Genomic DNA, 12,717 nt, shown 5'->3' with positions numbered 1-12,717 from the left:
TCAGCACCGCTCGTGAATTACATACATATTTTCACGCTGCACAACAAGGGCGGCATTTATTCATGAGTCAGCAAACACCTGAACGAAAACATAAAGCAAGGCTCGCTAAATAAAGCACGTCGCCAGTGTCGGGCTACTCTGAGAGAGTCTCAGATGTGTGTGTAATTGCTTCCGGAGATCATAAATAAGTGTTAAAAAAACATTTGGACTTCCTCACTGAGTCACATGATGACATCATCACACCCACCGATGTCAATCAAAGAGTTTTTGGAGCAGTTTAGCATAAAGTCCATGCTTTGAATTTGCTAGAAATAAATTATTTAAAGCAACATAGCACATTTCATGTTGCCGCAGAAGTTGTTTTGGCAGGTCCACTCCTAGATGAGAGTGTGCCGAAAAGAAAGTACATTCCAAGCGAGTCACAAATGATGGAGACTCATAATTAGTAAGTAATGGCATCTTAGCCACCATCCAATTAATTAAAAGGCGGCTGTGGCGCTCTCCTGCGTCTACGCTAAAGCCCTCACATTACTTTCGACAAGCCTCTTTTCACAGGTACTAATTATTTTCACGATCAATCCATCATCTTAAGGAGGAGATGAAAAGCTACGGAGGAGAAAGGCGTCATCTTCGCTCTTCTTGTTATTGTCACGTGATCGTAACGGTCGACTGTTATTGTCACGTGATCGCCATGTCAGCCCTGATAGCGCCAAATCGAAAACAAAAAGCCAGATGGGGACAACTTGGATCGTTTTCGGTGAAACGACATGTGGAGACGTTGGGCGTTTTAGTCACACGGAACATCTGCGAGTGAGCTCACTGGAGAGCGGACAACGTTTTTGTATTTGCAAGACAAATTCCCATCATTCTGGAACAAACCGTTACTGATACTGCAGCATCATCTAATGAGAAGCTTGTGTCATGAGTCATTAGTTAGTGTAAGGAAGGCGAGTAATAACAGCACGCACCATCGGTACCAGGAATAAAGCACTCAAAGGAAATTACTTACTGGAAACGCAGCAGGTGTTCATTATTGCAAAGGAGGAAGAAGAAAAGCACAAAAACACTTTTCCGCCTGCTCGACAAACAAGTGCAGGTTCGAGATGATGCACAGCCACTGTTGTGTGAGTCACCTTCGAGAGGTGTGATGCGCTCAGGGGCCGTTATTAAAAAAAAAAAAAAGCTGCGATATAGTGGTCAATTCCCCAGCTACTGTAAAAAATGATGCTACTGATGCGATGCGTTCAATTGCTGTTGTAAAAAAAACTCTGGATGTGAAGCTTTTGGGTGCTTTCCAAAATAACGCGCGAGATGTGATGCGTTCAGGCACAGTCGTTAAGAAAGATGTCCTCTAGATGTGAGGCTTTTATGTGCAGTCGTTAAAAAAAACTGGCCTCAAGGTGTGAGACGTAGTGAAAGTCTTTTTTTTTTTTTTTTTTACGAAAACTACAGTTTTCTTTTGGCATGACTTACACGTTGGTGGTGAAGATGGCGTAGATCAGGTCCTGCTCGGGCAGGTGGAAGGTGCTCTGCAACTGGTTGTAGTAGAAGGGGATCTCGCCCGAGCGCGAGCAATTGAGGCGGGCTTTCATGAAGGTGGTCCACGTGTCCTCCAGCAGGAAGCGTCCGCCGATGTCGTTCTTGCAGACGCGCGCCACCCGCGAGTACACCGTCTTGCCGCAGTCGTGCTCCACCGCGTTCTCCCGCAGGAAGAACAACGTGAACAGGCCCATGTCGTAAGCGGAGATGAAATGCGGCTCTGCCGGGACAAAGGGAGGAAAAGGAGAAGGTCATTACGGCGGATAAATGAATATAAATGCTATTTTTTGTTTCAAAAAAACAAAATTCTAGATGTGATGCGTTCAGTGCTTGTGGTAAAAATAGACACTCTCCAGTGTTTGAGGCCTGGTGAGCTCAGGAGCTGTTGTAAAAATGTTCCCAAATGTTCAGTTGCTTAACGAAATGAGGCATTCAGGTGTAGAGGGAAAAAAAAAAAAAAAAAAAGACATACGAGTACAAGATGTTTGCGTGTGGTCGTAAAAGGCAAACAGAGATATTTGCTACATTTATCTTCTCTCCTTTGGGTCCTCCAGCATTGATGCATTCAGGTCCAGTAGGCATTTCCGCCGCTGACCCCGCACCCGGCTATTATTGCGTGTAATAAAAATGCCAAAGGTGTAAACGAGAGAGGATGAAAAACAGCAGGTGATGGACGGACGTGATGTTTTGATGGCAAATCCATGTGACGACTCGTGTCCGAGTGGAGGCTTGCGCCGTGATGAGTGGCGCCATTTGGGTTTGGTTCTATTGTCATCCATCAAGGCTAAATTGTTCGATGTCTTTGGAGAGAAAGTGAAATGTCCACTGTGTGCTGAAAAGAGAGCACAATTCACTTTGTGCTAAGATGACATTTTTGAAAAATCACTGTCCTCTCCTCATTTGCATACTCCGCCTCCGTTTTGCCACAGGTGACATTCAACAAAAGACGGCACATTTCCTTCTATTCAGTCTTTTGTTTCCTTCTGGGAGGCGAGCTGCCGGAGCAGAGAAAAGGTTCCACCGTGTTTGTTGTAAGCGATACGGGCGCCTCGCATCTCGCCCAAACACAGAGGAGTCGTAAAGCGTAATTTTTGCAAATGCGCCGTCATCCATAAAGCGGAGAGCGGCGCGGGGGGGCGCCGTAAACAAACAGGCGGCGGCGGGCTCCCGTCTTGCGGACGTGACGGATGCGACTCTGGGAAACTTAAGCAACTTTGTGGGATTTACTTGCAATCAGACAAATCAGACTTGACTACTTGAGATGTTTTGTGTCATCTACCGAATTTCAAGTTACTCAGCAAAACTAGTTATGAATGAAAACAAACAAACTCAACCGAGATTAAATTCACTTTTGACTCGTTTACTAGTTAGCTCTTTGTGCTATCCGGGCGCATGACGTGAGCGAGTCGGTCGGCACCTGGCTGACGACCAATCCCACGAGGGAACAGATTGATTGGATCCAGCCCCCACCTTGATCCCCCCGCCTGCTTGAGTCCGTCTGAACCGGTGCGGTGGCTTAACGCTGGAAATGAGATTTTCATTCTCACCTTCCAATCCGGTAGAAAGGCAATTCTGTAACGCTGACAGCATGTGTGTGTAGTCAGGTGTGTGTGTGTGTTCGAGTTTCCATTGCTCACGGATCAGCAATCTACGTTTGCCCACTATGTCGTCAGGCCGGTTGTTCACGCTTCCTCACTTTCATCTCCGCTTCCCTCCTCGCCCTGACATAAAAGTCTAAAACCTGCGAGGCGTCCGATAGAAATCAACACAACAGATTAAATTGCCAGCGATCCGCCGCTCGCTTGTCGCTTTACCGTTAAGCCACTTGGAGTTGTACTGCGCCGTACGCAGCGGCGGCATCCCGCCCAGGCTGCGGTAGATGACGGGGTCGCGTCCGGAGAAATCGATGACGGTGGCGGCGTAGAGTTCCCCGCGCTCCGTCAGCACGGCCGTGGAGTTGTGGCGAGGGTCGTACGGGCAGCGGGCCACGCCGTTCACGCGTTCCAACACTTTGCTCAGGTTGCCCACCTGCCACAAAGTCATCTCTTGATTGGTTGAGGGAAGAGACAAAGAACTTCGAGAAACAAAGATGGGCACCCTTTGTTTTGAGTCAAGGTTAGAAAAATGGTGACAATTTTTCGACTTGAAAAAAGACCCAAAATGAGTCATATGGTCATAGAGAAAATAAATCAAATAAAACAAAACGTAATAAAACATAAATAAATAAAATAAAATAAAATAAGTCGGAGCGTGGTACCTCTCTGATGGTGCAGAGGGGCTGGAAGGCATTGGTCCCGCAGGTCATGACCTGGGTCTTGTTGACCAGCAGCACTCGGATATAGTTCTGACACTCAATCTGCACGACAAAAATCAACAAAGTAAACGAGCTGGTCGTTTGTCATCGAGACACGATGCCAGGCAGCCATTTTCAAAGAGAATTGATTGAACGCCTTTGTGTGAATAAGGTTGCAATCAGTACAAAATCGAAATCAGCAAACGAGCTAATAGTTGTGGCTGACAATCAGAGAAAGTTGATTTTCCACACGATTACTCAGCGGCCATGTTTACATCCATTTCTGCAAGTTTGAAGCGAGGACAAGTTCGAAGTTTTTAAGTCAGGGTGAACCTACCTCTGTTTTGCCTTTGCTCTGACAGGACCTCCTGGTCTCGTCGTCGGGCGCCCAGTCCGTCGCCTAGGAGACCAGAGGAGAGAGAGAGAGAGGGAGGGAGAGAGAGTACATTGTAAATAACAGCTTTTCAAATTTCCCACTACGGTCCCGCCTCGTCTCTTTGACACAGCTGCCATCTTGCCCCTCATCGTGCAACAGTCGTCCTGATTGATTGTCTGTATCTTTTCCCGCAAAATGACAAAAATGAGCAAACGAGTGTGAGAACCTGCCTTGGTCTTTAATTAAAACCAAGCAGTCGGTCCCAAACACTCAGCGAGATGCTCTTGCGGGGTTGTCACAGTCTTCTTTTGACTCGGTTTGTTTTCACACGTTTCCTTTTTGTAATGGCCTTTCCACACAATTTTAATTGGATCTTAAGAGACTTGCCAGGTGACACAACGTTAGCACTTTAATCCGGCGACCGCTCTTTTTTCTCCCTCCTCTCTCCGTCTGGGATCTCTAATCCCAGAACAGAAAGCATACGCTAATTAGTCACATTTATAATGACTTATTCCCTTCTTCGAACCATTCATCAGCACGTCAACGCACAGCCTTGGACAAAGTTATTATTACACGTCACCATTTTGTCATCATTTTGCACGACAACCATGACCTGAATTCACACCGCCCGTCATCTAAATTTGCATCCAAAGCGGTCGTGTGGCTTTTAACTGACTAACAACCAACTGATAAAATAGCAAACAAAGACCCTAACCACCTAACTATCGAACGAGATCGCCAACCAAATTGACAAACACCCAAATTAGAAAACCTCACCACCAACGACCTCAGGGAAAAAAAAACGACTAACAACCAATCAACCAACCTGCCGACAAATACTAATCAACTAACAAACTAACCAACGACCACCTGATCAAGACTAACTAAAACCAACTACCTGTAAATGACCAAACCGAGAAACGACCTGGCTAACTAACGTACAAACAAACGGCGCAACCAAGCTAACAAACTAGCTAACAACTGAAATGGCTAAAAGTAAACAACCTCCCCGTTTCAATCTAATGAACTCATCAAAAAACTAACCAGATCACTTACCAACAAACTAAAAATAACCAACAAGGCCAGCATAACCAACAAGGCCCTGCGCTGAATCGTAATGGCGGGTAGCGGCCGACGATGACCGGTAAGACTTATTTGTGACTGCCTGGCAATGTTGTTCTTATCAGCGCGGCGCCACATGTAGTCTAAGCCTTGATTAGCGCGCTGTGACACCCCGCCGCCATTGTCCCCCCCCCCCCTTTGCCACAGATTGTGTTTTATGCAAATGCCGGCGTGTTGTTTCATGTGCGGCGGCGGGTGAAAACGGGAAGAATGCGCCGTCAGGTTAGCTTGTCGCCTTGCCTAATGGTGGGAAATTAACTCCAACGCTCGGCTCGGGCTCGGGGCGCACGCAATCAAAATGTTGCGGTGGAAGAAGAAGCAAATAAAAGTAAAATGTGGTGGCAGGGAAGCAGAGCTGCCTTTAATTGTGTGGAATGTAGCACGCCGAGGACAGCGCACGCTCAATTATGAGCCTCATTGTGCGGCCGCCAGGAAATCACACTCTTTAATATTCATGCGTGCTCGCCGGAGAGGACGGTACACAACGTGCCGCTCCGCTCACCGACGCGCACTCGGTCGGCTTTAAGAATAAAATAAAGAGGATTTTTCTAATACCGAGAAATGCCTGTTGCATCAATTGGGATTGAAAAGGAATAAATAAAAATAAAGGCCAAACAAACATTAGTCACGCCAAAGAGAACAACAAGAAAACGACCCAAAATGAACCTTTATTGGATTCGAGACGGATGGCCGTATTTCTCGTGCAAAGTGCAAAGCCACCTACGGGCCGGACGCTCATTTCCCAGATTGCATTGCTGATTGCACTCATTCAGGTTTTGGCTCGCATTCTGAGAGGGGGGGGGGGGGTTCGAGGGCTTTGGCTTTTCTCCAGAGTGGCAAGGACGAGCTTGATAGAGATGGGTTGTGTGTGTGTGTTTGTATTTTGAGGGGGCGGTTCGGGGAGAGGGGGGTATTTGCGGTGAAGGTCAGCGGGTTAAGCCGACAGGGATCCTTGGAGACCAGACTGAAAAAATGGCAATGCCCCGAGCAGTGATTCATGGCACAGGCATCTGACTGCCTCTTTGTGTGTGTGTTGACCGTGACGTCATCCCGTCAGACTGTCAGAGGCTGTCAAGGGGACTCGGTTGTTTTTGTTTTGGTGTCAGCAAGTCACAGAGCTTGACCGCCAAGGAAGGGGGCGGGCCACCTTCTTGATTGACAGGTGCCGAAGCGACGATTGGTCGCTGCCTAATCAAAGGTAGCTTGAGTCCAACATAAGCTCAGTGCTACTCAAGTCTGTCCCTTTTGGAAAATTCCAAATGTATCATGGAATCATGAATATAAATTGGCACACGTTGGCAACTTCAGTAGCCGAGTCAACCGGGAGCAAATGCTTTTTTTTTTAAATCTAAAAGCAGCAATTGTGTAGGAGGAGAAGTGGTGCGGAAAAGTGTGTCTTTCCAGTCCCCCGGCAGCCAGCGGCGCTCGTACCTGACGACAGGAAGTTGCCGCGCAAAGGTGAAGAGAGGCGCTCGGCGTGAGACGGCTCGCTCTGCTGCCTCCCACTCCATGTCTGGCCCGGTGGGGGACCTCCTCCTCCCTTCCTCCCTCAAACTGTAGGAGCATTGTATTCTATCGTATTGTACAACCACCGGACACTTGATTAGGTACACCATCTCATGACATCTTGCTAACCAACTGGCTGACTCCAACTAATCAACCAACCAAACAAACTAGCTCATTAGCTAACTCATTATGGAAACAGCTAAACAACCAAAGAACAAACTAACAAATAACTGACTACATTAAATTAGCCAACCAGCTAACCAACTCAACAACTAACTTAGTAACTAGAGTGAATAATGAATTGACAAAAATACTAAACGATGAAAAAAGGCCACATTCCTAACCAACAAAAAACTAAATACCCACGAATAAACAAACTAATTCATTTAACAACTAATTAATTATTGAACCATGTAACTGAAAAACGATGAAATAATTTAAAATAAAAGCAACAAATCAAGTGACTATTAATCTTATGATAAAAAAGATTTCTGAGATTTTATGAACATACTGCACATGCTGTTAGAGGAGCTCCTCGATTTCTTCAGAATGGAGCCGAGCGTCGATCTTAATCATACAATTATTAAATATGAAATAAAATGTCATTTTGTGGAGGGTATTATATAATATACCTCCGACATAATGAGAAGGTTCTGCAGAGTTCTGCTTGACACCCGCGCTCATATTAGAATCAGTCTTAAAAAAAAAAAAATCTTACTCCCCCCATTACCTCCATTTTGGCGAGCGTCATCGTTTTAAAGGTCAGGCGGCGACATTTGATTTGACACACCAACCGCCATAATGTAAACATCGCTCTGTCGTGGACCGGGAAGAAAAATGAAAAAAAAAAATTCATCTCCACTGGACATGGATCATTTCGGCACTAATGTACACGGCTCACATTATACATGACACTCTTCCGTTCCCTCGGAGGACGTATCAATAATTAAATCTACCGACAAATTGAAGAGCAAGGCGGCTGTGAATGAAATCAGCTGCCAAGCTGCGAGACGCTTGGCTTCCAGCGTTCTCTTCCCCCTTTTTTCTCTCTCCACAAAAGCTCTCTGGACTTCACAAGTCACTGGCTGCAGCTGCGTGTCCTTGTGCACAAGGATGGAACCCGACAGGAGGTCCACCAGGGGAGACATTAGGAAAACATCCCCAGACAAGACCTCACATAAAGGATCTTACAAAACCACTTTGAGGAGAATTTGAAAGGTAGAGGATATCCTAGAGATGAAAAAGCCTTGAGTAAAAGTATGGAGAAGAAAGGTCAGGGAAAGACGAAGCAAAAAAAAAACTTGACAAAAAGACCTCAAAGAAAGATCTCATGGAAAGACTTGAAGACCTCCACCTCGAGCCCAGCGGGACTCCTGAGCGCAGACACGGCATCTAAAACAACAGCTGCATTTATTTTCCCAACGGTGTTTTGCAAAGTTCTCAAAGACCGCCCGTTGTTGCCGACGTTGGAACGAGGACCACTTCCTGTTTCCAGGACCGGATCGAGATGAAACGTCAAAAGTTTGTCCACACAGCTGTGAGAACTTTTTAGGATGCTTGGCGGGTTTAAAGGTGAACTTGGAAAAGCTTGGAAACTACAAAAATGAAAATAATTCAGAATAAACTTTCATTTTCCCAAACCGATGTCACCGAACTCTAACACTGGATTGAGGGTCGGGATTGGATTCGGGTTTAGGTGGGTCATTCAACAGCTAAAAAAAAAAATCCAAAATGTACAAAATGGCCGAGCTGCACTGCCAACAAACACAAATCACCGCAAACATGTCAAGTTATCATCTTGGCGATCATCTGAGGGGCTCTGGGAGTTTGCTCCGTTGACGTACGAGATGATCCGAGCGGCACGTGGGAGCGAAAACAAGATAAGCCAATGGAAGATACGGAATAGCCACTGTGTTGACATTCCAAACTCCCTTTTTTCTTTTTCTTCTTATTATCCTCGCTGATATTATCGGAGCGACGCTCACTCACCAGACGCCACAAACAAACCAGATTACAGATTAATCACTTCAAAAGCAAGCCCGGGCAGGTATACTAAAAAAACGAGACAAACATTTTAGATTTAGAACCAGTGGAGCCAAAAGCTAGCTAGCTAGCTTCCTTCCTTCCTTCATAAAAGCCATTTAGGACGAGTTTTTCACTGCTCGTTCGCTACTGGGAACTGAACGAACAGAGTAATAATATCCATTATGATGAACAGATGTTGTTATTGTTGTTTTTTAAATCTGATTGTTATGAGTTTCCGGCAGGTTATGAATGCGAGTGTTTATGCAAAGACGCAAATAATGAGAAATGCATAAAGGCTCATTTTCCTCTTTTGCTCCCATCAGACATTTTTTTTTTTTCCAACTATCCATCCCACACATACTTATACAGTCCACACACACACCTCCCACCACCTTCCTCCTGCTGTTCCACAGTGGTGACGGGGGACGAGTGTGTGTGAGGGGGGGGGGCACCTCCGAGTGGGCACACTGTCAACGGGCGCAGGTGGGCGGCAATCAGGCATCAGACCCGGTACTAAATGCGGCGCCGGCCCGCATCCCACGCGGCAACACAGCATAGAAAAAAAAAAATAGCAGAAGGAGCAGAAAAAAAAAATAATGGCGTGGGCCGCCTGGGGAAAGTCTGAGTGGGAGCACTGCGATGCATCCTTGAAGAGGATCTTTTCTGGATGACTGTAGATTATTACCTAGCCTGTTTAGAATATTCACAATTGCTGTAATGGGAAAAATATAATTCAGCAAAGTAAATCACATCTGTGTTCATTCCAAGACTTGCAGCTGCACTTTTACAATAAAGGCTCCCAATCTAACATTTTTAATGCAAGAGCATAAAAACAAGCAAAGTGGAACAATTAAGTTCAAGTTTGAAAGGGTGACTTATTATTAAAGATGGAAGCGGCTCACTCAAGGCTTTTATTGTGAAAGTCACCATGTACGAGGATGTGTGCGTGTTTTATTTCTTGCAGTGCAGTTTGCCTGCTCGCTAATGTCGACAATTGAGTTCCATTGGGCCTCGCCTCGGTACCCTCCACCCCCCCTTCAATCATCCCTCCCTCCCTCCCTCCCTCCCTCCCTCCCTCCCTCCCTCCCTCCCTCCCTTCCTCCCTCCATCATCAGCAACAGCAACAGCACAATAACCTGTGGCCCTCCGTGTCTGGATGGTGCTTCAGGTGTTGAGCTAGATTCTTCTGGAATGTCTCTAATGAATGTCCGTGAATCACTTGCACACGTACACACAGATGCCCACAACCGCACAGACACAAAAACGCGGACACACACAACAGCTTCCGAAAAGCAATAATGTGGCCTTGGCTCCCGCCATCTTTGTGTCACCGGCGAGCAGGAAATTGTTTCTAAAAATATCTGAGTGACGTCTCACCTCGCAGTGACTTTAAAAAATCGTAAAAGCTCCACAAACCAGACAGCGCCCTAAATGTCAATCGAGGACTTTCATTGTTAACGTTAGTGCTGTGTGGTTGCCCTTGGGCTTTTATTGTGAAGGTCAACGTATATCTTGGACATGCTTACAAGACCACAACAAAATACTTATGTCATGGGACAAGCCAAGATGCTCTTACCTGGATTAATGACATGTTGCTGAGGTCCAACCTGAACAGGAAGTTCCTGCACGAGGGCAAAAAGTGTATCAGTGTGTGTGCACGTATCCTGATGCGTGTGTGTATTATCTCACCTGGCGCCCACAATGAGTTCGTTCCGGGCGAGGTCAAGGGTCAGCTGAGAGAAATCCCGTACCCCGGCCCATGAAAACGTGGACATCCACGGACTGAGCACTGAGGGGAAGACAAAGTTATTAGCATAGCTTAGCCTAGCATAGCTTGACAGCGCATATTTTCTTTCATTTAATTTCATGAATTATCTACTGCAAATTACAATACAATTTATATAAAGTTTTTCATCCTTGACTCTATTTATTTGTGCTGTTTATGACACTTGAGTGCCAAATTAAACAACGCCGCATCTTTTGAACGCTATCTGCAAATTCTTTTTGGCCCTTGACGATTGTTTTGTAAATACGGGCTCTTGGTTTTCTAGTTGTTTTAATCGGTTCATCGTTAGTGTATGTTGTCGCATGAATGAAACGAGCATAGACAAACAAAGGTGAGCGGTAAAAGAAAAGGACTCTGTTGAGTATTTAATCTTCAATCAGGAAGTGTTAGTGGGCCCCACCCGCTTCTTGTTCTCCTTAAAAAGACTGTAAACCTTCGTCTGCTGAGAATTCCTGCAGTGAGGATGATTGGCGTTTATCCTCCCGCTTACAAGATTTTTTATATGCACCGCCGGTTCAATCCCCTCGTAAGCGGCCCACAGCTGGGATCGTAAAGCACCCGCCCACCCTTCGCCGCAGCCCCTCACTGAACTCCCGCATCTCTCACCGTTTATTTGCCAACCCCGACCGTTAGTTTCGGTTTTTATTTTGCTGCCATGCTTCGCGCTGACGACAACTTCAATCCGTCGAGGAGACGGTCACAGAACTTCACTTGTTTAATATGTTGTAATGTTACAGAGGCTTAATTTTGATTAACATTATAAATTAACATTTTATCTTAATTTTTGTTTTACAGATTCCAATTGGTTCACATTGGCTATCCCAATAACAGAGAGAAAGGACACTTTCAAAATAAAAGTTGGAAGCAACGGTCAGTACTTGGTGACTTTCACAATAAAAGTCTTTGGCATGTCTTTCGTTAGCGAGCTGCAGCTACTAGGCCGGCGACCTCGGCGACCGCTCCTTTTTTACACTTGCACGGGCCCTGGCAGAGTCACTTCTAATTCTCCCTCTTGCAAAAGTAGCTTTACAGAGAGTATTTATTCCAAGACACGTGAGAGTGATGGCGGCAAGTTTGTGTTAACACACAACTCTGCTGAAGCTGAACTCTACAAAAGAAGTGATCTCCAAACTTTTAAGCATGCAAGTCAAGTCATTCTGTAACCATAACCAAACTCAAACATTTGTATTTTCTCGCTTTCATTTTTAGCCTTAGCATGCTAATGCAGCGCGCATTGCAATGAAAGGCGGGATTTACGGCATTGATTTCCTCTCCGACTCGCCGGCTTTAAAAGACTTTGGAATTGTTTAAAGCAGACGAGAAAAAGATAAAACAAACTCCTCCGTGGCACCTTTTCGCTCGGAAATTATTAACACGGCGATGAAATATAAATGGGATAGAAAGTTGACTTTGATTGAAGGGCAGGATTAGCTGCGTTAGCATCGATGGCTATCGATAGGAGACTTATTATGCCGTATCAACGACTTGTTCTTTCAAAGCTAGTCTCGAGCCGTCGTCTTTTCCAACTTACAAAGCGCCGGTCCCGTCGCGGCCTTTCCAACGGCATGATTGATGGCCCGCAAACGCTCGCGCGGCAGCTCCGATTAGGGCCGCCTCGGTAATCAAGACTGAAGAACGCTGCGTCGCGCTTTGTTTTTTTCTTCTTTTTTTTCCCCCTCCTTCTCCCGCCTTTATTACCCCGGCGCGCGGTTCACAAGGTGATGCAAAGCGTTGTTGTATTTGCGGCGAGGAGACGAGACGGAGCAAATTAGATGAAGAAAGACTCGAGCGGCAGGCGGGAAAGCGCGGAAACGGGGAAATAATAATAAAAAGAAAAAATAAATATCTTTGTGTCTGCTCAATTCTCTCGGGAGTTTACCGTGATTTGAGGGGGGGAAACAGAGCATGACGACGTGGGCGCTTATTCACTGGATTACTTCGTCTCCAAAGGTGGCATTAAAACGAGCGCACCCGTCTCCCTTTGGATCCCAGGAGGAATAGCCGCTTCATCTTTACGGATATTGTTGCGTGCGTAGATTATCTACTCAATAAGAAAATAGCCGGCTGCAA

General features: G+C 45.8%; 1 protein-coding gene across 4 annotated transcripts in view; it reads right to left on the bottom strand.

The window, feature by feature from the left end:
* The window catches only part of sema5ba (sema domain, seven thrombospondin repeats (type 1 and type 1-like), transmembrane domain (TM) and short cytoplasmic domain, (semaphorin) 5Ba), a 41,367-nt gene that overhangs the window by 12,083 nt on the left and 16,567 nt on the right, over positions 1-12,717 (bottom strand). For 3 of the 4 annotated variants that reach the window (XM_088383151.1, XM_088383152.1, XM_088383153.1), the window contains exons 4-9: positions 10,551-10,650; positions 10,438-10,483; positions 4,170-4,232; positions 3,797-3,895; positions 3,354-3,567; positions 1,474-1,759 (exon numbers count right to left, since the gene is read on the bottom strand). In XM_088383151.1, the coding sequence (XP_088239277.1) occupies positions 1,474-1,759; positions 3,354-3,567; positions 3,797-3,895; positions 4,170-4,232; positions 10,438-10,483; positions 10,551-10,650 (808 nt within the window). Of the gene's footprint in view, positions 1-1,473; positions 1,760-3,353; positions 3,568-3,796; positions 3,896-4,169; positions 4,233-10,437; positions 10,484-10,550; positions 10,651-12,178; positions 12,325-12,717 lie in introns of those variants that run through there. The other variant, XM_088383154.1, reaches the window with a different exon arrangement.

This window comes from Syngnathus floridae, chromosome 8 (genome assembly GCF_059516105.1).
Source record: "Syngnathus floridae isolate MCC-2025c chromosome 8, RoL_Sflo_1.0, whole genome shotgun sequence".
Classification (NCBI taxonomy): Eukaryota; Metazoa; Chordata; class Actinopteri; order Syngnathiformes; family Syngnathidae; genus Syngnathus; species Syngnathus floridae.
This window is presented reverse-complemented; position numbering and strand designations above follow the sequence as displayed.